This window comes from Acanthopagrus latus, chromosome 9 (genome assembly GCF_904848185.1).
Source record: "Acanthopagrus latus isolate v.2019 chromosome 9, fAcaLat1.1, whole genome shotgun sequence".
Classification (NCBI taxonomy): domain Eukaryota; kingdom Metazoa; phylum Chordata; class Actinopteri; order Spariformes; family Sparidae; genus Acanthopagrus; species Acanthopagrus latus.
In genome coordinates, this window is record NC_051047.1 from 9446787 (window position 1) to 9470970 (window position 24184).

The 24184-nt window shown below is 38.6% G+C and overlaps 2 protein-coding genes across 22 annotated transcripts in view; one reads left to right on the forward strand and one right to left on the reverse strand.

Annotated features, from left to right (window-relative positions):
- Nucleotides 1-10268, reverse strand: part of mycbp2 (MYC binding protein 2) — a 62653-nt gene extending 52385 nt beyond the window's left edge. For 12 of the 20 annotated variants that reach the window (XM_037110864.1, XM_037110857.1, XM_037110861.1 and 9 more), the window contains exons 1-3: nucleotides 9588-10268; nucleotides 7230-7305; nucleotides 111-326 (exon numbers count right to left, since the gene is read on the reverse strand). In XM_037110864.1, the coding sequence (XP_036966759.1) occupies nucleotides 111-326; nucleotides 7230-7305; nucleotides 9588-9859 (564 nt within the window). In that variant the 5' untranslated portion in view covers nucleotides 9860-10268. Of the gene's footprint in view, nucleotides 1-110; nucleotides 327-3282; nucleotides 3477-7229; nucleotides 7306-7491; nucleotides 7640-8362; nucleotides 8490-9587 lie in introns of those variants that run through there. The other 8 variants (XM_037110875.1, XM_037110870.1, XM_037110869.1 and 5 more) reach the window with 5 other exon arrangements.
- scel (sciellin) lies at nucleotides 8020-23487 on the forward strand. 2 transcript variants are annotated; one of them, XM_037110877.1, is made up of 22 exons: nucleotides 8020-8212; nucleotides 11150-11329; nucleotides 15657-15685; nucleotides 16149-16218; nucleotides 16663-16731; nucleotides 16875-16937; nucleotides 17081-17113; nucleotides 17301-17357; nucleotides 17445-17507; nucleotides 18329-18397; nucleotides 19378-19440; nucleotides 19523-19561; nucleotides 19648-19707; nucleotides 19797-19844; nucleotides 19939-19995; nucleotides 20834-20902; nucleotides 21041-21094; nucleotides 21212-21271; nucleotides 21388-21459; nucleotides 22384-22492; nucleotides 22851-22953; nucleotides 23075-23487. In XM_037110877.1, the coding sequence occupies exons 2-22, from the start codon at nucleotides 11277-11279 to the stop codon at nucleotides 23089-23091; spliced, it is 1257 nt and encodes a 418-aa protein (XP_036966772.1). In that variant the 5' UTR covers nucleotides 8020-8212; nucleotides 11150-11276; the 3' UTR covers nucleotides 23092-23487. The 2 variants fall into 2 exon arrangements, 1 of the variants encoding a protein (XP_036966772.1); XR_005077166.1 differs by lacking the exons at nucleotides 8020-8212; nucleotides 11150-11329 and adding an exon at nucleotides 14198-14317 and having other exon boundaries at nucleotides 23075-23190; nucleotides 23243-23487.
- The last annotated feature ends 697 nt before the right edge of the window (nucleotides 23488-24184 follow it).

Genomic DNA, 24184 nt, shown 5'->3' on the forward strand with positions numbered 1-24184 from the left:
GAGATGCAGGATTATTGCATCCCGAAGATAAAGAGCACAGGCTGGCTCTCACCTTGATACCATGCGCTGCTACCACCACATAAGCAGCCAATTCTACCCCCTGCTCATACCTTTGGCAGCTTCACGGCTGGCTCGCGGTATTCTTCTTCCTCCTCACTGTCTGAGTCCCCACTCTGCACCGAACTCCTAGAAGCCAGCGCCAGGGAGGCCTCTCTCTGCTGCCAGTCCAGCACACAGTGCCGCACATTGCAGTAGACGTTGAATGCAGATGGGTTGCTGTGCAGCTTGATGTCCGGCACACAGAGGGCTCCATCTAGACTCTCGGCCTGTAGCAAAACAGAGAGCAGTGGAAGTTCAGCAAAGTCAGGAAAACCTTTTCTCTGTGCCAAGGTTAGGGTTATTTTCTTAGTATCATCTGGTGCATCACAATACATTCACCCACAAATCAATGTCAGTTCTCTATGAGTATGTAACACTGTTTACCGTACTATCTTGTGAACAAAAGCAGTGACTCTTATTAATATATATTAATATCATATTAGGAGAGCAGCAAGCATGTTTTAATCAGATCTCTATGGAGGTGATCAGTTTTTGTACTAATCATGGGTTTCAGCTTCTAGTCATCATATTGCCACATGGTCAGGATCAAAGCTCAAAGTGACGTATGTTGGGTCCTGTTTGTTATTACTGCTGTATCTATAAAAGGAGCTGTAAACATATTCACATGGACAGGAAATTCATACATTCATTGTGGTTTATGTCTCTCAACTGTTCATGGCTCAGGCAGGTGCTAAAAGAAGGAAGTTTCAGTGTAAAGCCATTAATGTCACGCCTAACCAAAGTCCCTACAGACCACAATCAGTGGGGTAATTTCTCATTCGGCTTTATGAGGAAAATCATTTTTGAGAGGCAAATATAAACCTAAGGGTTTTCAGTCATATGCTAGCTGATATCTTAAACAAAAATCCAAATTATTTAAGGTTTGAAGAGAAAAATGTTTGTGAAGACAGTTCTGTCACTTGTCCTCCTGTCTAGTCAGTGACACAGTTGTGACATGAAGTGACTCCTTTTGCTTTGATTCCTCAGGGAGCTCACTTTTAAAACACTGGGCTTGGCAAGTGTTTACCCATTTCAAGATCAGCTAAGCTCAGCTATCAGTGTTACAAAATGGCTTACCCAATATTTTACATAACCACTGCAGAATACTTCAAAGTTAAACTTGAACACAGCATTGACATATTATCAACTGAATGTCTATCTTTTGCTGTTTATTACTAAATTCGTGAATAGGTGGCACTGTTTGTCGAACCTTTATTTATTGTGGCTATCATTCGAACGTGTCTAACACTAACCTGGACAAAGCCACCAGGATGAAGTCAAACAACTGTTTTAAAATAGCCCTATTTCCATAAAGAAGTTGTCTGAGCTTGAAACCACTGGTTGATCTCCACAAATCAAGACTCAATAGAGTCAACAGTCAGTGTTTAAAAATAAACACTGAAGTTGAAAATCATTCAGTTGCCTGTTACACACAGCAGCAGAAAACGTCATTATGAGAGTGGTGAAAATGAACCAAAAGGAAATTTACAGACCAGATAAAAAACAAGCTGAAACTCATTTCAAAGCCAAAAACAAATGTGGATGATAATTCTCTAGGTTCAACACTAGCAGCAACCCCTTTCATTTTTTTGAAACCCCTTTCACTTTCTTTTCACATTGTAATTTGACTGATTTGTATGTAAAATGTTGGTTATGGCCACTTTAATGGTAATGTTAGGGGCTTTAGTTATTGGGCGTGGTTTGTATTGCTTTACTGTATACTAAGATGAGTTTGTAAGATGAACATACATTTATATATCCACATATGCATAATATTCTATAATAATTTGGGTCTACCCTCAGAGATATAAATGAAGGGGACAAGCTAAGAATATTCAATTGAAAATAAAATAATTATATCAAAGGTTAAGCACTTACATCCAAATAATAGTTTTGATTAGTATGAAACTACACTCTACAGAGAACTTGATAGACTAACTAACTGATAAGCTTTCTGTGTCCCACCAAGCAACGCATTTAAAACGACAGTCCTGAGGTAACCTCTAGAGAACCCTGCTAATCGATTGCGTTTCTCTTGCAGTGTTGCGCTTTTGGCATCACAATCACAGAGGGTGATGTCATCTATTTGGGGAGAGAGGTCATTCATTCTCAGCTCAGACCAGTGGGGAGGATATTAGCTGCACTCTCATCTAGCAAGACTGTCTAATGCTCTCCTGCCTTGCTGCTAAAGCAGCATTTGTGACAAAGTGACTGTACAGCTTCCACAGACGAGCACACTGCCTGGAAAGAGCCCTTCAAACTAAACAGAGAGATGCTATAATAACCCAAACTTATAAAGGAAGGGAGAGATTGTTTGTTGGGAGATGACAGAAAAACAAAAGGGTGGAGCAGAGACAAAAGGCAGCATCCTGAAGCTGAGCATTTGAGATAGGATGATCAGCATTTATGGCCGATACAAGACTGACTGCTCCCTACAAAGATTCGGCTGGTTGATTTGTCTTCTTTAATAATATTCTTATGCATGCATTTTTTTATTGCCTCCATTGTTTTGAAGCAGGTAAAGTTTAATATTTACTTGACTAAATATTTTAACAATAACAAGAGTCTTTCTTAGATAATATAAGGGAGCAGTATTGTTAAATTTGGTAGTCACAACTAAACAAAGGGTAGCCCTAAAAAATCTGAAACACAGAATTGAAACCCACAGTTGCTCAAAAATAATATATGTACTAAAGCAGCTGTGCACACAATTAAACTTTTTTATGTCTTTGTCCGTGCTACTATTATGGTTATCTAAAGCAAAGATATCCTGACTTTTTGTCCATTGCTCCAAAAATAGGTGGATCTCGCAATTTCCATCATGCCACTCAAAGGAGTATTTCGACTGACCCTTCCTGTCTGCTATACACCCAAGTCTTTTCCATTGTACATCTCCATTATAATGTTATTGGTGTTTACAATCAGAGCTTTGTCCCTTTTAATACAGTTACAGCCATGTTACATACATTATGTCTGATTGGTTACATCTCGCATAACAGAAGATGAAGCAGCAGAAACATGGTCCTCACAGGGTAATTGATAATTGTAATTTACAGGTTTCACTAGAGCTGACAGTACCTAATTTAAAACTGAACAAATCATCATAAAGTTGTCATTAAAGGAATCATCTTCAAGCATCATGTCATACTGCACTTAAGTATAGGCAGAAACAAATATGCAAACCTCAATGTTGCTGATGTTTTGTGGTTTCTCGTCATTTTGTAATACCGCAAACCCATAATGCTGCTCATCCGACTGTTTCTTTTGTGTTCCTGTCTGCACTTCACTGCTGATTTGATGACCATCTAAGAGCTTTGGAGAAGGCTGCTATAGAGACCCTGGCCGCACTCAGACAGTGAAACATTTCAGACTGCTGGCTTTATAGAAAAAATACAAAGGGAAAAAAAGGAATAAAAGTTATATCTTCCAAAGCAGAGGCGCAAGTGGAGTGGGTTGTTAGTTTGCATTACCACATGAGATGAATAAATATGAAACTTATCAGCAGGAGACTATTTAAAACAGTTTATATTCATCTGATAATACATCACTATTTTAAAGACAGACCACATGTTTACAAGGTCTCAGACCTCTGACAACGGGGCAGCTGTGGCTCAGCGGGTAGAGTGGGTCGTCTAGTGAACAGAAAGTCACAGGGCTCGAATCCTGGCTACCCCTAGCTGCATGTCGAAGTGTCCTTGAGCAAGATATTGAACCCCAAATTGTTCCTGATGAGCAGTTGGCGCTTTGCATGGCAGCCTCCTTCATCAGTGTATGAATGTGTGTGTGAATGTGGCATGCATTGTAAAGCGCTTTGAGCTGTCGTTAGACTGGAAAAGTGCTATAAAAATGCAGACCATTCACCATTTATTTACAACATAAAATCACTCGGGCTAGGCGCTTACTGGGTGTACGGGCACCTGTGGGATTACATGCAAAAATCTGCCAAGACTTTTCTAGCCATCTGAATTCCTTTCCCAGGTTGCAATGGTGTTTCCTATTCAGGTAACTAGTGACTACTGTCTTTGATTTGGATTAGGAAACAGTCACAATGAGTTAAGTCTTTTGCAATCTTGCAGCAGACAAAAAGTCCTAGAAATACCTTCAGAACAGCAGAAAGTTTTTTTGTGAGACACCCCAAACACTGTTGTGTGTTTATCTTTCTTAGAAAGTGATGCTTAGCTCTGTGGCTTGAAACTAATACCAATGCCAAGAGGCACAAACCCAGTCTCGCTGTCATACATACTGAACAAAGGCAATTAACTTAGATTCTAAAATTAATACTTTTAAAAGTTAGTCTCCCGATCTCAAAATTCTTTAAAAAAAATGAAATTATACGATTTTATTTTACATGATCTACCCATTTATTCTGCAGTATACTTTCCCTTCATACACACACTGTTGTTCTCTGTCATATCTATTTCAGTTTACCAGTTTTTAATGCACAACAGATTTTGAGTACATCATATCAAATTCGGTCTCCTAGAAATTATGTTCATACACAGCTGTTCTGCATTAGACATTATGGCAATACTTTAAATGTGGTAAGTAGAGTGACATACAGTATACAAAGTACCGGTGGTGGACAAGCACATAAGTGCTTCCCTTTATGATTTAAATCTCTTCACATACTAGTAGACAGTTTGGACATTTTTACTATTTGATCATGACCGCAGTGTTTGCCTCATTGGTTTTTAGCTGCTTAAGCTTCCAAAGCACCAATTTCATTGCAATAACATGCTGAAAAAAGTCACCAAATTATGTTTTGCATATACTAAAATATTAATATTCTGATATTAGAGATGGGAATAGCCTCTTTTGATTAAAATCAATTAAATATCAATTCCATTACTTAAGTTCAGATAGCCATTTTTCTATTGATATTTTATCAATATCATTGCTTTTGGATGTGAAAGTAATGTTGTGAAATGTAATGCTGTAAACTGTACACGGATCCCTCTAGCCTGGTGCATTATTCAAAATACTGATTATAATAATATTGAAATATACTTAATAAAAATGCTGTGAAAGAACAAGAATGTAATGACTGATACAGGTGTAGATATATTTCAACAAAGGAAAATTAGAGAAAAAAGTAACTTTCATATCTTAACAACCTTTTAGGCCATTCAAGTATAGATTTCTGATTTTATGAGGTACATTTAAGTGCCTTTAGAGATTTACTCACCAAATGGAAAATCTACCCACATTTAGCACTTGGTGGCTGTTAATTTCAGACCTTGACATGCATCCACAGGAAAAGGTATATATCGAAAGACGAATCTCAGGATTTTACCATTATCAGATATTTCAACTGAAGATCGATTTGAATCGGAAAATCAATATGTCAAGACATATATGATACACTGAATAAGAAATTCATTGATGTGATATCAAACCTAGTCTTGAATATATTTTGCTAATGCAGAAAAAATTGTGGGGGATGCCACTGATAATTATTATCATTATCATTAAAAAGTCTGTTAAATACAGCTTTCAGTACAGTATTTGTAGCTGACACATACCATATTTATATAAAGATCTAATTTCCTCAGTGTAAAGGTGAGATGAATCATGATTTCATTCTTGGACGACAACTGCCTGAATTACTTATTTAGCATCTTGTCCTGTTTAAAAAAAATAAAATGGCACAGGTGCACCACTGTTGTAAAGTAGATTTCATCATTAAAACATTATATTGATGTTTTCACGTTATTTCATTTAATGTGTCATTTTGCGTAATTACATTTTACATAAATTATTTTAATACTATAACTATAGTTTTAGAAAGAGACACATTCTACATCTGCTCATACACAAGACATTACATCACCATGTTCATAAGGATGATGAGCATTTATGCTCCACTTTTTGTTTCAACTCCTCTTTCACATGTTCATAAGCACAAGGCAGACAAAAGGAGAGACACTTTCAAACCACACTCTTGTCTGACTATGACAGTGTGAGAGGCTTGACATAGCAAGAGTGAGTACTACATGCACAAATACAGCATGACTGCCCATGTAGCTGCCCACGTTATTAGGCCTGCTTGTCAGCCAACCTTGCCAACCGTTCCATTCTCTGTCTCTATAGTGTATTTTCTGTTGTTCCACATCAACTCACTGACCAAGTCAACCTGAAGAGAACTGAACTGACAAGCCAACTGCATGTTGAATTTCCAGCCTTGTAGTAGTGCCTCTGCCAGTCTTCTACCTTCACATGATCTGTTTCTGCTTTTGCCTGTCAGTTTGCTGGAATAAAATCTGTGTAATAAAGTTAATCCAAACAAGGACTAATAATATTACAGAACAACCATAGGGCAGCCCTCTCACTCTCAGAGAAAAACAGCATGTTGTCATATATACATATATTTGTTGATAAACAAGTCAGCCTATGTTGTACACGCAAGTCTACAGCAGAAGCAAAAACACAACCACATCCACTGATGCAGACTGGGTTCCCTCTTCGGATGAAGGAGATGGAGGCAGGCAAACCGTTGCCGTGGAGATGAGGAACACATTAGGTCGCTCGGCAACAGGCCATCGTGCACAAGCCAGAGCCACTCCCGTGTGTCTCACATTGTGCCGATCCACCTCTCTGGCTTCATATGTGGACAGGCTTCCTGGCACCTGACCAGCCCAGCCAATGAAAATATTGCTTATGCCAACCACCTTCAGGATTGCAGACAATCTAACCTCATCTTTAATCTTATCCTCAATCTTCAAACCAGCTGTAAAGACTTATCAGTGCATAGCAAGGGCTGTGACAGTTGCAAATTACAACTGCCAGTCAAATATCTATTAATATGCAGAGAATATAAATATTAAATTATGTCTATTGAAGGCTCTGTGGGTACTGCGAGTATTAGCCATAACTGTGCCCCACTAACAAACATAGCACCTACTTGTAATGTTACTATAATTTACATGCTGTGGTGCTACATGTTGTGCATTTATCAACAGTATCAAACAATTTTGGTAATTTTATATATTTTGTAATGGTTTAAAAACAGCAATTCTACAATTTAGCTTTGGCCTTACAACTCTCTGAACATGTCTATCAAACACTCTCTCTAAAACACATGCAGATGAACAACTGTTATATTGTGTAACAACTGGTAATTGGTTTCTTACCTTTGTTCTTGATTTGACTTTTGACTTGACCTTCTGTCGCCTTTTCAGTTTCTTCTTACTCAGAGCCTTCTTTCCCCTGAAAGTATATGGTGATTGCTCAGTATTGCAAATTAAACAGTTTACACTAAAAAAATAGCAGAACATTCAATTCGACCGCAACCTTTATGATAAATATGATGATGTGAGGAGAAGGCAGCAAAGCTTCTTGTCATCAACATATTAATCTTCAAGCCAAGTCATGAAGTTGGAAAAAAATACACACAAATGATTTGTCCTTTTGTTTTGTATAGCTATTACAGTTTTGAATCCATTCGACGTGTCTTTAATGAGACACTCGGTTTCACTTTTCAGAGAAAGTCTGCATCTTATGCAGCTGGCAAAGTTCACGCTTTGAAGTGCAGGATCCCCAACTTAACTGTCAGAGGTGTAGCAGTTGTCACCAGATTCAGTGTTACTCATCCTGACAAAAAGACCCAAAACACACATAAGTTTGGTTTTGCAAAAATTCCAGAAATGCTTTTAAACTCTGTCTGAATTCAGTGTTTTGAATGGGCTTTTTTTTTTTATAAATTTCTCTGGCATATCAGGCTGCCAATGACGAGTGCTAGGGACCACAAAAAGAATTACATCTAAAAACAGAAAGGCACTTCATGAATTAATTATGATTATTACTCACTGCTAAATACAGAAAATCGATTCATGTTAAATCTGCCCTTGATCTGATGTTTAGAAAGTGCAGATATATCAATTCCGTATTTAAATTTGAATTATGTCTTTGTTTGAAAAAGAAAATACAGTTTTGGAAGAGCTTGATTTTGTGACTCAGGCATGCAACGGAATGTTGACTTTTAATCACTTGTCACTGTACAAAAGTAGCTTCAAATACTCTTGAGCATACAGTAATGTGCTGTGTTAATCCTCCCAATCAAAACAGAAACTAGGCAACTGACAGGAATGTCTGTCTGACAGACAGACATTAGGAGGTAAATATCAACAAATCCAGTACATTTGCATCAAGGCCCCCAAACACTTCCTAAAAACTTGCATGTGTCTATAGCTGTATCTTATACAAGCAACATATTTCCTCTATGAAAGAGAGATTGCTGTCAAACACAATGGAAGTTCAATATAACCTGACAAATCTGGATAGCTTGAAGACCTGATATGTTCCCTTCTTGGCCATCAGTAAAGACGTGAATTCAGGAGTTGGCTATGAAACAGCTGGTGCCTTTGGACTAATTGCTGGACCCTTCAACGTCATACTGGTCGATGCTTAAAGCTGGCATTGCAAATGTGGGGCTGAACATAACAAATGAGTTTGTGAGGGAGGATGCTGCAAATCACCCAGCCACAACCTGACTGACTGACTAGAATGACGTAACTGTATTACCCGCTTCTGCCAGAAAAGCAAATGAGTTCAACCACCTCCCATTCCCAACACATCTTCTCCCATGCATGCCAAACGTTTAAAACTAATTTGGTGTGTGTATAGGAGCAAATGATACATTTATAATACGTTTCACTAATAAACTGATCATTATCAAGTCCATGTTTCTTGAAAAATAAATCGCTGGTTTACGTTGAAGTAACCTGGGGAAGGGCTGATGCTCCTCAACGTCAGTTAACGTTAGCTAACGTTAGCAATCGAAACAGTGACGCCGTTGGGCCTAAATACACACCGCTCACTACATTCAATTAAATTAAATGGCAAGGGGACGTAAAATATGGAGACAGCCGAGGAAGCAATTGTTTGAAAATGTTTAACAAAAAACAAACAAAGCGTAAAACGAGAAGGACGTGTGTTTACGTCTAGCTGGCTCCGGTAACTGCTAACGTTATTGCTCATAACAAATTGACAAACCGCTGTCATGACAGCTAGCTTGTTATGGATGTAGCTAAGCCTATAGTGCACTATTTCCAATCGTTATGACCCAGTTGTATGGTGATTTTACTTCAGTGACAACGTGTCAACGTTGAACGTTCACAACGTCCACAGTACCCGGAGTGCAAACCACTCACGCAGGGGTGAAACTAAAGTAACGTTAGCTTAGCTTGCTCAGATAAGCTAGGGAAGTCAAAACCAAAATGCTACCTAGCAAGCTGACCCCCAGCAGACACTGCACCCAAATTATGGAGTTCCTGGCAGATTGTATGTAGTCCAAACAACGATTTAAATGCCACAAGCCTGGCTGTCTCAAAAGCCGTAAATAACAATTAATTTAACCTCGTTGAAGCTGATGTTAACTGGCGTGCCGCTAGGGAAGGGTTAATGTTAGGGTCGTTAGCTCAGTTAGCCCCATAAATGACAGACCAACATCTACTATATCTGACGTTATATTTTTCACGTTAGATACTCACCTCCCTTGATTTATCCCTTGCTCTTTATCATTGATGGCGGTGGTATAAATCCGCCTGTATCTTTCGGCCAAAGCTCGCCCTGAGAGTAAAAGCTGGTACCGAGTCCGACAATCCGACTGGGCTCCGGGTGTCGGACAAGAACCCATTCCCGAACCAATGGTGGAGAGATCGGCTCCTGCTCCAGAAATGACCCTGACACCCAGCCCCATCGACGGCGATGAGGAGGGCAGAATCCCTCCACCGGCGGCCGCTGCCGCAGCAGCACACATCATCGTTTTGGAGAACAATGCATATATCACACAAAAGATATCACAGCTAGATAATATCTAGCTATCAGATGCAATCCACTCGTCATTAAATCCACCACATGTCACATTATCTGTCCGTTCCGAGTTGCAGAAATACCACAATTAGCATCCACGGTCCCCAGTTGTTAGAAGCGCAAATTGTAGCCAATCTGGTGGTGCAACAACGTATGGTCTTCCGATCCGGCCACAGCGTCGACACGGTGCTCGTCCCCCGAAAATGTGTCTTCTCAAGCCATAATACGTTCGCTCGCGAAATAGCGGAAACGCCAGCATTAATTTCCCAGAATCGCCTTGTCGTGGTTTATTCGTTCCTTAAATATTTCTTGACCCCAGAGAGGCAGCACCCTCAGTTGGGCTGCCATCTTAGCTCCATCATCCCTCCCCTCCCTGCCGGAGTCTTGCGTCGCTAGCATGCCGGGATATTTTCATAGCGCTGAAAAAACCGGCCGATGCTATCATTGATTTATTTGAACATATACCTCCCTGTGTCAGTTATTATGATGTATAGTTTTTTTTTGTTTTTGTTTTTTTTTTGTTTGTTTGTTTGTTTTATTTTTAAGTCACATTAAAATCCGCAGTAGTGGAGGTGCAATGGCACTATATGTAAAAGACGGAAGCAGAGGCTATCTTGCCCACTGTGCACAGTAGGAATCAGGACATTTAATTTGTTGAGGTCCGTCCAGGGCCCCTCCCAATTGTATCTGGAAGTGGTAGATGATCTTAAAAGATTAAATCCTGTTTGTCCTGTCTCCTCCGCTTTGACCTTTAAAAAAAGTGTTTTTAAAATGTATTTTATGGTGTATAATTTATTTTCTGTGCCAAACCTGCTGTCATTTACAAGCCATTTACTACTGTTCCATAAGTAGCACCTGGTTGTAACCTTGAGTGTGAGTATTGTCGTTCCCTCTTCAGTGACCGCTGTGCAACTGTGAGATTATGTTCTTTTTAAAACATCTCATTAGTTTCCACAAGGGCTGCTGCTATCCTCTGATTAAATCGTTGTGGCACTGTGGTCTCTTTATCACTGAGCGGGCCCCGAGCGACATTGCTCTATCTACCTACAACATAAGATGGCCCTCTTGCATCCTTATGCATATGCCTATAGATGATGTGACTCACACTTGGTGAGATACCAGATGGGTTATGCTTATTTATGCCTAGTAAATCAAATTGCATCGGAATACTGAAATGCCTCAGTAATGCAATGTGCAGATCCTGATCATAGCAATACCTGCATTTTCACCTTCTGACTAGGGCCAAGGGTGCAGGAGGAGCAGGAATACTGCAGGAGGAAACTGGGAGACACTGCCAGGTGTAAACAGCCCCTGTGTGTTGGGTAACATCAGTGAAAACTGCAGGAAAGGCCCCAAAACAGACTGCGATGCACAGGCAGGCACAGAAAACAAGCGCAGGCAGTGCATATGTGACAGAAATGTAGGCTACATACCAGTTAAATGTCACTCATGCGTGTATGTCTGACTGAGCACATGTTCCAACATTTTTTTTGTTTTTTTTTTTAAATCAAGTCATTCTCCAAAATGCTCCATTCTGTTTAATTCCCCTACAGTAGAACTTGTATTTGATGTCATCCCTTTAAAACTGTGGCACAAATGTATGTGCATATGGATACCCATGTACAATTATTGAGAGAGAGAGAGAGAGAGAGAGAGAGAGATGGGGGGGGGATAGGGAAAGAGATTTACACAGGCCCTAGTGGTGTTTTATTGGCTTTGAGGCATAGCAGCGGCCCAATGACAAGAGAGGGGTCGGTCTACAGTCTCTTCTCATAGCAACCCAGGAAGCATTCAGAGATTATCATGTCCAGTACCAGAGTGCCAGCTTGTGTCAGTGATGACAACTGAAGTAAAAAGTATCATCTTAAAATTGACTGACTGTGATATTAGGATTTCAGTAGGAAATACTGGAAATAAATAGCTGCTCAGTAAAAGTGTATCGGGGTAGAAGGTTGTAAACAGAGAATGATTTAGTGTGGAATTGTGTAACCTGAACACGTAGCCGCATCTAGAGGCTGCTCATTTAACCCCTGGTTGTCTCAGCTCAGGCCTGTTGGGACAAATGAAGGGAGGAGGGGTGAGATATCTGGGCCAAGAAGATGCCATAGGTCAGGAAAGAGTATGACAAGCGGGAGCTGAACTGGCTGAAGATAAATTCTAGTTGGTATACACGCGTCCTGGAGCTGGGTTTGGGTTGGAGTGATTTGAAAGCGTGACGGTGTCATCAGTTCGCCTGACACAATGTGCTTCCCTTCAGAAAGTTTGCCGCGATGACGTTCACGACTGAGGGCAGAATGTGTTTTGTGTCAGTTAATATCTCTGTGGAAATGAAGTACACATACATTTTAAGCTGCTGTGTCTTGACTTTCACACTCTATGGCTTCACACACCAATAAAGAACAGGTTGCACTCATTTCTGCTGCTCTGACCAACTGAGTATAAAATGATCGTGTCACGTATAGCCTCGGGCCACATCTTATATTCATTTATTTTTAGTGATAGACTTGCACAACAAGTTTTGTCATTTCCGTCATTATAACTCCATCGCCACCCAGTGTTAGTCACTGCCCTTTGAATTGTATGCATTCATAAAGAGGGCAGGAGCTCATGGTTGACTGCAGCAATTCATTTTAGGACGTTCCATCATTCCATTCCGCTGTTAGGAGAAGCCACCATGAACGCAGAGCTTCACAAACTACCAACCAGTTCAGAAGTTGAACTACAGCAAAACTACCCAAGGCAAGAGAGAAATCTAGTTTTGTTAGCTAAAGCTGTATAGAAAAAGTAGTTCACATTGCTTTTTAAAAAATTAACAAATTTAAACACAACAAACAAACACACAACACTATATATTACTAAAATGCTGAGTACTGGATCTGACAATCGGTCAGGTGATAGTCAGTCGACCCCTTGTAGTATAATGTACTTTTACTTGTACTTATACTTTTGATACTTAAGTACATTTGATGTGAAACATCTAGATACTAGACTTTTACCCAACTACTTTTCCAGTGGATGACTTTCACTTTCACCAGAATAATGTTTTAACATGATATCTTTATTCAAGTACCACTTTTGTTTTTTATAAAACTGCATGTAGCTCAGTACTCCCAAGGTCTGTTTCTTAATGACAACAATGTCAAAATGCTGAACTTCATCTTGATTGTAGTTATTTTGTTACTTAAAGTTGCTTTTAGTGACTTGTTTCCTTTAAAATGTGATATTCAGCTGTGCCTGTTGATGGCCCTCTATTAAAATCATAAGCTTTACCTGTTGACACTAGTAGTTTGATTACTGTGGAATGGTCTGCATTCCTGTCTTGCTGTTATTGTTACCAGGATGGGTTCACCTCTCAGTACCACGTTGTCACACCCCTGTGTGCTATGCACCTGGCATACCTGTGGACAACCAACACATGACACTCCCAATAGCCAAGCTCCAAGTCACAGTCACAGTCACAGAGAAGATGATATTCATAGCTGAAGTCTGACTGTCACTTTTATATGCACGCTCTATGATTTAGACGTCTACTTACCAAAGACATCTCTTTTAACTGTTATAACTGTCTTCTTAAACAGGCATACCCCTTTGGATGGCACTACAGGTGGCTTTGTCTTAACGATTATGATGATACATGATATCAAATGACATTTATTAGACATTTCATTCAGAGTTCCAATCCTTACAGCTGCAGGCCGTCAGTGGCCACTTACTTTGTTAAGAGAGGCGCCATATAAATGAAGTGTATATCATTATTAGTATTACTTGTGTGATATGTGCCCATCCTTACGTTTAAGTTTCTTTATGACAGGACATTGAAAGTCTAATTCATCAGCGATATTATGACTCTTATTGGACCTCAGCGAGGCAGGATAAATCCTTTAACTGGTGACTGAAAATCACTTCTCTTACTGGCATGCATGTGTAAAGTGCAAAGTCTTAGTTTTAGAAGTCAGCCAGATATAAAAACATAGTTAAAATGCGGGATAATATTTTGGAGGGAGATTAACTATTCAGTACATCTACATTCAATCATATTCCATCAAGTACAAAGCTATTGTAGGTTAAAGAAACACACAGTCCCGCACCCACGTTGGCACCAAAGTTGACTTGCAGGTCCTTCAGCTCTCCACCCATCTCCATACCACCATTCCATCTTTCAACACCCAAACAAACAGTTGAACAATTATCAAGGCATAAATGGGAGAGCCAGTTGGAGACAGAGCACAGTCTCTGACTATCGTCTAAAGCCACTCCCTTTGGTGGCCTTGGTATCTCCTCCCTTATGGTTAAAAGGAGAGGGAGTGACAAGGGTGTGATTCTAAAGTGTAGAGTAAAAGACAGGTGTCAAGACCTGAGCCGTAGTGAGAGTTTATCTGTCCGGTGAGGCACATCGCTTTCTGTGGAGGTACGTACCCCAACTCTTTCATTTGTCAGATTTACTCTAATATTTATATGCAGTGATATTTTAGAGAGTTTTTAATTGTGCTCAGAGAGAAATATGATGATCTGATGTTAGAGTTCTGTCAAACAGAATGCCTCGCACTGAGGTGTAATCTTGGAAAACGATGAAATAAAACATTTTGTCGGGTAGGATTAGACATTGTAGGTAACTGTACTGTGAGGAATTAATACACGTCTTACCACTCTGGGATTTCATGTCCCAGCTTTGCTGTAAACTCTGAATGCTTATGATGAACATTACACCCGGAAAATCAATGGTGCATAACAGACATTAGTGATTTGTATCTTTTAGGTGGAACAGCACTGTCTTGATAGAGTTTTCATTCTACATGGTTAACTTACCTGATCAATTATCTGACCTACTTTGTAATAATACATTAAACCAAACAGTTTTAAAGATTCCTATTTAAATGCCCTACAAATAAGACCTGATTTCAGAGGCGATGTGACCTTGGACAGTTAATTCACATCCTATACTATATAATCTTTAAATCTTTCAGTCTCACAAGGCTCCCAGTTGTTATTAAAACAAGTGAAATGAGTTGATTTGAAAGTGATCAGTGATCTCAACAATTTATAAAGCTCAAAGACAACAGACCACAATTTTAGCTCTTGACCCTGAGACATCTGCGACACAGACTTGTCAAAATTCTACACAACACAATCATACAAAAGCCAAAATAATACAGAATAATCCAACATTAAACACACTATTTTTGGACTAACATCACTCATCAGACAGTTGCATTGTGTGACCGATGAGGAGACTAGTGCATTCACAGTTTTCCCTCACTTGCCTCAAGGCTGCTGATATGAAAGGGCTTTGCACTGGAGCGTGCATGACATGTAGTCGAAAGGGCACAATCTTTATCATCGGTGGCTAATGGCATGTCGCCGCTACGCCCCTCTGCTTTTGCTGACAATGGTGTGTTTATAGAGGGTGTGTTGTGGAGGGTGGGTGTGTCTCATCAACACAGATCAAGACAAACCAGTTTAGGGCTTATTCAGGGAGTCTGGGGTTGAGAAAAACATAATGCACAAAATTCAGACACCATGACAAACATGTCAGCCTGATGAGAGTGTTCACAACAAGCGCAACACAAATATCTTGTGAATGAAAGGCACTGAATCCCAAGGTTGAGTTTACATGTGTGTTGATCTCAGGTCAAACTTCACCACAGAACATGTGCCGTTTGACAGATCTTAGCCCACACTGCCACCCAGTGGGTATTGTGCTGTAGTTTCATTATGTGACGAATTCTCCTGTTCTTTCACACTTACAGGTCAGGTTACAAAATGAGCAAGTATTCAAGTAAGTATTGATGAATATCCAGTAATACAGTATATTTATAAACAGTACCCCAGAGATTTTATCTGAGTATGTGACAAATGAAATATGTTTCTTTGTAGTCTGCTACAATTGCAGGGCGGGAGATCAGTCAATCGATGAACTAGTGCAATTCAAAATGCAAAATTAGATGTAAACAGCAACATTGTTTGTGACTAACAGACGAGGAATAGAAATTAAATGAGGCAATGATTATTATATAGATTAAAATAGATTAAAGCAGTCATATAGATAAAGGCAATAAAAGATAACGGCAAACTCAGCAAAAGGCTTCTGCACTGTGTGTAATAAAATGATCAAATTCCACACATGTTGATAAGTATATATTTTATAGGCACTATAAGGCCTTCACCTGCTTAAAAAAATGTGTAACTGCTTTGAGTATATAACTGGAGCCGCTCAAATTTTAATTGACTTGTGTTTGCAGCCAAGAGCAGCAGTCTCCTCCAAGACAACAGCTGGATCAAGAAAGACGTGGATGAGGATGAGGACATCGAGTAAGCTGTTGAAACCTACTGGCCAAAACATAGATACAATGCCCGACACAGCTCAATGGACTAACACACACGCATATTGTGCATATTTTCAGATTTCCTTCCAATATATCTCATTGCCAACTTTCTATTTTCTATTTATACTTCTAAACTTGCAGAACTTACTTCTTGTCTTTGTTTATACTTTTCTACTTTTTTACATTTATTGCTATGCGCCAAGAAATTCTGAGGCAACTTCCTCATAGGTGAAAAGCTACTTGGCAAAAAAACTGATGCTGACTCACACCTGGGAAAGTGGCAGAAGTGTTGGGTGTGACTTCTAATCCATATCTCAGTTAACCCTCATCCTGAAAAAAGAGTGTCCTTCCACATTCCTTTTGCAAGTCACAGTGTTGACTCATCTCTTATTGTACAAGCGAATTAATTCATACTCTTTTCCGTCCTCAGCCGAGATCCAAACTTCGGTAAAGCTGTTCTGAGCCGGAGCCAATACAGGTCCACTGAAAAGCTTGTGAGGTAAATCAAACAATTGCTCAATTAAAGGACATAATAATGGGAAGCAATTCTTTCCTCTGACAGCTGGGTGTAATGTAAATAATAATTTAAGCTATTAATACTTACTTACTAACTTATTGTATTAAATTGTCTTTTGTTCATAGTTCTGAGCCTGACAAAGTTAATTCCACCAAAACAAGCACGTCTGTGGAGGCTCTCACCAAGAGGTATTATTTTTTTTTAACATTTACTGCTTTTTATCAAATTTATGAATTTATTAAAGATGAAATTCATGTCAGCAGTTGTATCAATTGCACTTCAATAAGCAGACTGTGACAACTCTTTTCATTGGTGATACTTGTCATTGCAGATTCAGTTCAAGTCAGGATGATCTGAGTAACAGGTTGGTACAGTTCACATACAGTGTTATAATCTCACAGTACAGAACACAAACTATGTTTAATGTTCAGTCTTTGCTTCAATCCTCGCACTTAGTCCCACACAACAAGATATATAATGCAGTTTTATATCTCTCATGCATGCATTTTTGTACATTTGTTGTTGTTTTTTTTGTATCACGCCTCCTTCAGCACCACAACCACCACCACGGTGACCAAGGACGGAACCACTGAGACCATCACCACCAGGTAGAGAATTTTACTGCATTTATCTGTTAACATCTCATTGCACACTGAGAGTACGTCCCTTTAATGTGCACTGGGTCCTTCCTGCAGATCCACTGTGATCAGTTCTCCCACCCAGACGTTCACTGAACGGGTCAAGTCTTCAAGCAAAGGGTAAGAATATACTCAGCACTCAGAAACTTTTCTTGATTAGAAGGTACAAAAAACTAGAAATATTCCATTACAAAAACAATGGCATGCATTCAAAATATGGTGCAGAAGTATTACTGGAAAAATAGACTTTAAGAAACAAAAATAACAGTAAGGAAATTGGCCCCTGTGAGTCGAATTAAAACAACATTACGTCACTTTTTTTACTCCAAACTAACAGCTTCAAAATCATTTTGATGGTACAGTGTCTTGTGGTGTTTTCAGTTTTCAACACACAACATTGTTATGACGTAATGAGTTTTGTTTGTAGTTAGCACCAACATTACATCTGACAAACTCTTGTGGACCTGGGATTTATATTTGTGACAGTGGTGTCACACTCTACTTCACTCAAACTGTGGGAGGCGCCAAATCAAATAAAATCTACATTCCTACTTAATGCTACTGTGCTATTGCTATTTTCACTTAAATTAACAATTTGAAAACCTTTCCCAACACTTCTTGTTGTAATTGGTAAAGGTGGAGCTAGTTTTTTATTTGTTATACAGTACTTTGTCCAGTAGTACCCAATGAAAAAGTTAATGGGGTAGAGAAAAAATCACATTCAGATGCACAACATTTTTTTTTTGTGAAATAGAAGATCATGATGCCTTTGAGATTTAAACTGAATACATGAAACCAAGAAGTTGAGAAGGGGAAAGGTCTCTTTGGTACACTAGACAATGGACAGTAAGATGAGCACACTGTGTTGTTACAGAGCTGGAATATTATATATAAAATATATAAACTTTTTTATTTCATTTTCTTTACTCATTTTCACACAGGACAAAATACTCTACCTACACACCTACCAGAACAACCAAAGTCACTGAGACAACTGTTAGCAGCAAAGAGTAAGATGTTGTTTTATTATTAAAAAGCATGTGGTTAAAATAGAGTAGATTTTAATCTACAATTATATATATATACAGTATATATATATATATATATATATATATATATATATATATATATATATATATATATATATATATATATATATATATGAAATATCTTCTCCTCTGTGCCATAGACCTGCACTATTGTCAAAACCATGTAAAAACCCACATGTGAGGTTTAGCACTGGGTGACATTATTTCAAAGAACATAGGCGGTGTGAATAATCGTCAGTAAATCTCACAATCAACACATAAAAGGGCACCAAATGTGTGTTAATCCGCCACTGAAAATAGTCCCCAACAAAGCACCATGTACCCCTGTTTGAGTAATGTTGCAACTACACTGCTCAGCTGATTATTATTTTTTTTTTTTTAACAAAGTAGAAATTACACACATACAGTATTTACATCTTCAGTGAGGAGCAATTGGCTTCAAGCTGTCAATGCATACTGAGAGACGGAATAAACTGGAGAATAATAGACTAATCTTAACTTTATCCCTTTAAGAGTATGAGTTATATGAGGAGATCCTCTATAAACCACAATGTCATTGAGCCCTTACATAATGAATATTCGTCTCTACCTCTGGAGACATGAGGCTAATTGGAGGCCCAGATGTTTGTGACTGGTGTGTAATTGTATAGTGTGGTCTTAATGCCTGGGCCCCCCATGTGTCTTCCAGCCATGGGGCTGGGATAACAATGGGAAGATGTAAAAGATGTAATTATAACACAATTACATTAGTGATATAATCCTGCCAGTATGTAGTGTTTTTTTGTTTTTTTTTCAAATGTAACTTTTGATACACCAAATAAGAGAATACTCCTTTCAGAAATGAAAGCTGAATTGTTAAGTAATAATACAAACTAAAAAAACATCCTACCTCAATGTTATACCCTCAAATGACTTACAATATATTATGTATTTCTGTGCAGTTCAGAGGACAAATATAACAAAACACTGGGTGATCTCTCACTAGCAGACATCAATTCTGATAGGTGAGTTACTGCAGGACAACATTTACTCACTAACAGCAAAATAAAAACCATACAGTCCTAAAAATATTGTCTGTTTTTTCAGTTTTGTGACAACTACATCAACAACAAGGACGTCCTCCGTGTAAGATAAACCTCCATCAAAAACGTATACTCTTAAAAATAATGATTGCACTGGGGGGTCTATTCAAGATATTGTTGTCTTCACAGGGTTGAGGATGAGCTGTATGACACCCTCCTGCCTAAATCAATTACATCCTCTCCTGTCAGGTGAGATGTCTCAGTGAATAACTTTTAACAAAAACACACAACCTTCTTATTATCCTACGGATCCAACATCACACTTATTGTCTCTGCAGTACCAGCATCAAAAAGAGAGAGGTGGTCTCAGTGGAGAGCAGCAGAGGGTGAGTGCTGACCGGGATTATTATGCAGTAGTCCTTTGTTTGTGCATTGGAGTTATAGTTCTTTTTTTCTGACATTGTCCTTTATGCCATTTAGAGAAAGCCCAACTTTAATCAGCAACTCTTCACCATCCTTCAGCAGCAGGACCAGCAGGTAGGTCTAAACATGCTGTGCAATGGACTTAAAACTGACAGTGAGCCGAATACTCAGACCCTTTAGTGAGTCCAGTCAGATAGGATGGGATTGAGATGCCTCCTTAAGAACATTATTTACAGAAAATACTTTGTGTTGGACTGTGTTTATGTACAGTATGATTGTCTGTAAATGCATATAAAAAATATGTATTTTTTTCAAATTGATTTGTACTTTAAAGTGACTTAAATAAAATCTTTGTAAAAGCAGAGGCTGATATAAATATGTTAGCATAAAGAAGTTTAACTTTAAAGGTTTAGGCCTCACACGAAACCAAAAAACAAACAATATTTCAGTTCTTTTTCATTATACAGAGAGTCTATGGCTAAATATTCCTCGCTAATCTTTTTCAATTGTTAGACGTATTTTTTTTTAAACTTGTATTGGTCTTCACATTTCAACACGCAAGACACACAAGTGGCTCTTTGGTGTTGTAGGCTACTTTGGACCAACAGTGCTTTGAGCTAAATGCTAACATCAGCATGCTAACATGCTCAGGATTACAAAGCTAACGGGTTGATGTTAAGTAGGTTTGATGTTTACCATGCTCACAATCATAATTTTGTGCTTGCATGCTAAACTTTGTTAATTAGAGCTTAGACTAATTGGAATGTCATTAGCCTAATTTTAGTCTAATATTGACAAGTTTTATTGAAACAATTGATATGACGAAAATTGTACTTATGAAAACCCAAATGATAACATGTTATCTGAATTGTAACAGTATCATAAACATCACAATGAATACATAAAGAAAAGAAAAGTCTGCTACCATATCCAACTCATTTCTGACACACAGCTACAGCTCGTATACTGAGGAAATTCCTTACAACCGTACCAGCTCATACTCCATCAGTTCCGTGCCTGGGTAATCATTTGACTTTTACAAACATGTGATTGTATTCAAACACACTCTTCTTGCAGGGTTGTCTCGGCATACACCCAAATGAAAACATGCTGCAGTCTTTCTATTATCAATAACCTGCCCCGTATTTTGCTCACACAGCGACGAATACACAAGCGAGCGCAAATCCTACTCTTACACCAAACCAGACACCAGGTATGAACCAAAGTAAACTCTAAGACGATTTTCCTTTTCATTCTCTCTGATTATACAGAATGTTAGAAATATTCTAAACCTCACATGTGATCTGTGGTTCATTTTATCTATGTATAGTTATGAGTACAGCGGTACCAGCAGCCCCTCCACCTACAGAAAGTCATACTCGAGCAGCAGGTATTCGATTGTATTAGATATGGCTTGATTTGATATTGCAGTACAAAGGTTTTTTGAAAACAAAGCAAGACTTGAAGAGGCTTGTAGAAACTGATAACTGTGTGATTTCACTGTAGGTCAGATGGAATTCTTTCGGAATCCCCCTTCTCTAGATCCTCCGCCAAGAGTGTTTATGTGTCTTCTGAGAGGTAGGAAAAATGGGACGACATTCTCTCCTGACCTTGCAAAAATGCATTCACAAAAAACATGAATAAGCGTTTACAGTCATACCAGCAGTTCTGCATTGCTGTCTTAAGGCGCAACACTGCTTTGAGCTAAATGCTAACTTCAGCATGCTACCATGGTCTGAATGACAAAGCTAAAATGCTGATGTTAAGCAGGTACAATGTTTGCCATGTTCACAATCATAACTTAGTGTGTTAGCATGCTAACCCTTGCAATTAGCCCAAACAGCCGAGAGTGATGAGTGATTTGGACCTGATGGTAGTGCTACATGAAAAGTTGAGAGATTACCAGGGTTATTGCAATTAATCCTGAGGGGGGCATGAATATTCAAACCAACTTTCATAGCAATCCAATCCAGCTGTTTTGAAATCTAATTCAAATCCATAAATGTCAACCTCAATGTGGCACTATAGGCAAAGTCATGGGTTAAGCAAAGTCTTTGGGATCTTCATCTGGGAACCATGAATATCTATCACATTATTTGTCAGTCATTCAATGGTCATGCTATTTTATTAAAAGACAAAAATGTAAACCTGCTGGTGGCAATACAGGAACAGTCAGGGGGTCAACAAAGGCAACGAGGTTCACTCTCTGGGGACAAAGAATATTTGTGCAAACTTTCATGACAGCCCATCCAATGCTGTTGAGTTATAGTTCAGTCTTGAACAACCAACAAACCAACATTGTCGTCCCTTGAGCCAAAACTAAACTCAAGGTCCACTTAATTGCTTTTTCCTACCCATATATAGTATGAAGCAAGGGCTAAGAGTTACTCATTTAATCATTTATTTGCCAAACTACTGTTTCCAAGGTCAACACTGAACTTGTGATGATGTGATGATGTTCTTTTTAGCTAATATACTGTAATAAACTTCTGTCAAATATAGGACATTGCTTGAAAAAGACCTGTGCAGCTCCTGCCGCAAGCCGTTCACCGGTGATGCCAAGATGGTCCTGGATGACATGAAGATCAACTGCCACGCTACCTGCCTGAAGGTGAGCAGATACGTTTAGTCTCTCCTTCCATAAAAGTCAGCTAGTTGCTGTTGAATTAGTTGTTAAATACAGTGTGTAAGTTAGTCAGTTACAATGCATCATACTTTTAAAAGGGAAGATATATGCTGTGTGTTAGATCTTAAACCTCTGCTGACCCAGAAACCAACCTCAAGGTTGTTTTTCAAGTAAAAACACCTAAGAAATACAAAGTAAAGTACATGTACCTCAAAACTGTACCGTGTCTTTCTGTAAATGAACTTAGATTTCACCTCTTGGCAGCAACATGTTTTCATGAGGCAAACAGCTGAAAGCTCAGCGTGTCTCTTCCCTCATGTGAGTGTTTGTTTGTGTTGGACAGTGTGAGGTGTGCAACAGCACTCTGGGTCACATGAAGGCTGGGGACTCCCTGTGGGTCTACAAACGCATGGTACACTGTGAGAACTGCTTTGCCGTCACCAGAGGTACAAAAAAAAAGATGTTTATTTCCATCTTCATTAAAGTCAAAATCCAATTAATAACAGTTTATTTGTATTTGTTTATTTTGCATCACTTGATTGAACTGGTATTTCCCCCCCCCCACAGAAAAGTGGCGTCGCTGAGTTTCCCCCAAGCCTTCACTGGAGACATAAGCATGTGACTTAAAAGTGGATTACTGTTATCGATATGTTTTGGGTGACATGGGTTCTATTGTACTCCAAGCTGTCAGTGCTTTATGTGAGTGTTTTGACAAATGAAAGTGATGAATATGAGTTTTAATAACATGCACACACTATTGCAGCTAGTTGTCACTGTTGACATTGTGATATTTCTGTCTCTGTGCTTATTATTTCTTTTTTTTCCTACAAATTTGAGAAAGCATTTCTGTTATTCTTTAAAGTCTGATGCCTTCGAGGGGATTCTTGTGTGTAAATGTGATGGAATGTCTTGCATATTTCTGGGCCGGGGGCTTTTACTTTGTGCAATAAAGGCAATCAATATATCCCGATCTGAAACCCTTTTGTAGGAATGTGTCAGTTCTTGTGGTACTTAGTTGCCCTGTTGTTTGTTTGTATCATATTTACTTTTAATTATTAATTTGTATGAAGAATAGTGATATGATTATTTTTCTCTCTATAGTGTCATAAAAATGTACCATTACTAGAATAAGATAGAATAAAGATGAAGACAATGTATGGAAAGTTTTTTTTAAACAAAACATAATTTCTCAAATTCTACTAATTGACATGCAACTCTGCAGTAATAACTGAACTGGTAATAATTCATTTTGATCAAACAAGATTATAAATAAATCACATTTTAATGGATTATCTTTATATTATATCATAAAATGTGTTGTCTTTATTACATGTATCCTGTATCATAGTATACCAAGTGTGGAATCTAAACCCAAAGTGTCTGCAGAAAAATAATCAAAAAACAAATAAAACAAATTCAATTGCGCGAGTTTTCATGCACTTCAAGTTCAAATGAGTTAAAACTTTGAGTGCAAGTCTGTTACAGCACTGTGTTACACCTGAACACTCCAAGGGAAGCCTAATGATAATAAGTGCTCCACCACAAGTCCATAACTATTAAATATATCTATTTTATAAATATGTTACTCTGTAACAAACATAGACATGAAAATGACCCTGCAGTTTTCACAATTCTTGGGGGAATTAGGGGGTTTCAGGGACCAACAGTGGAATGTAT

What these genes read in the sequence shown, in the direction of transcription:
- scel (XM_037110877.1), top strand. Translation starts at nt 11,277, where the DNA reads ATGCACAGGCAGGCACAGAAAACAAGCGCAGGCAGTGCATATGTGACA. An exon ending in ATTACATCCTCTCCTGTCAG is followed by an intron (nt 19,708 to 19,796) that starts GTGAGATGTCTC and finishes TTGTCTCTGCAG; the next exon opens with TACCAGCATCAAAAAGAGAG. An exon ending in AAGTCATACTCGAGCAGCAG is followed by an intron (nt 21,272 to 21,387) that starts GTATTCGATTGT and finishes ATTTCACTGTAG; the next exon opens with GTCAGATGGAATTCTTTCGG.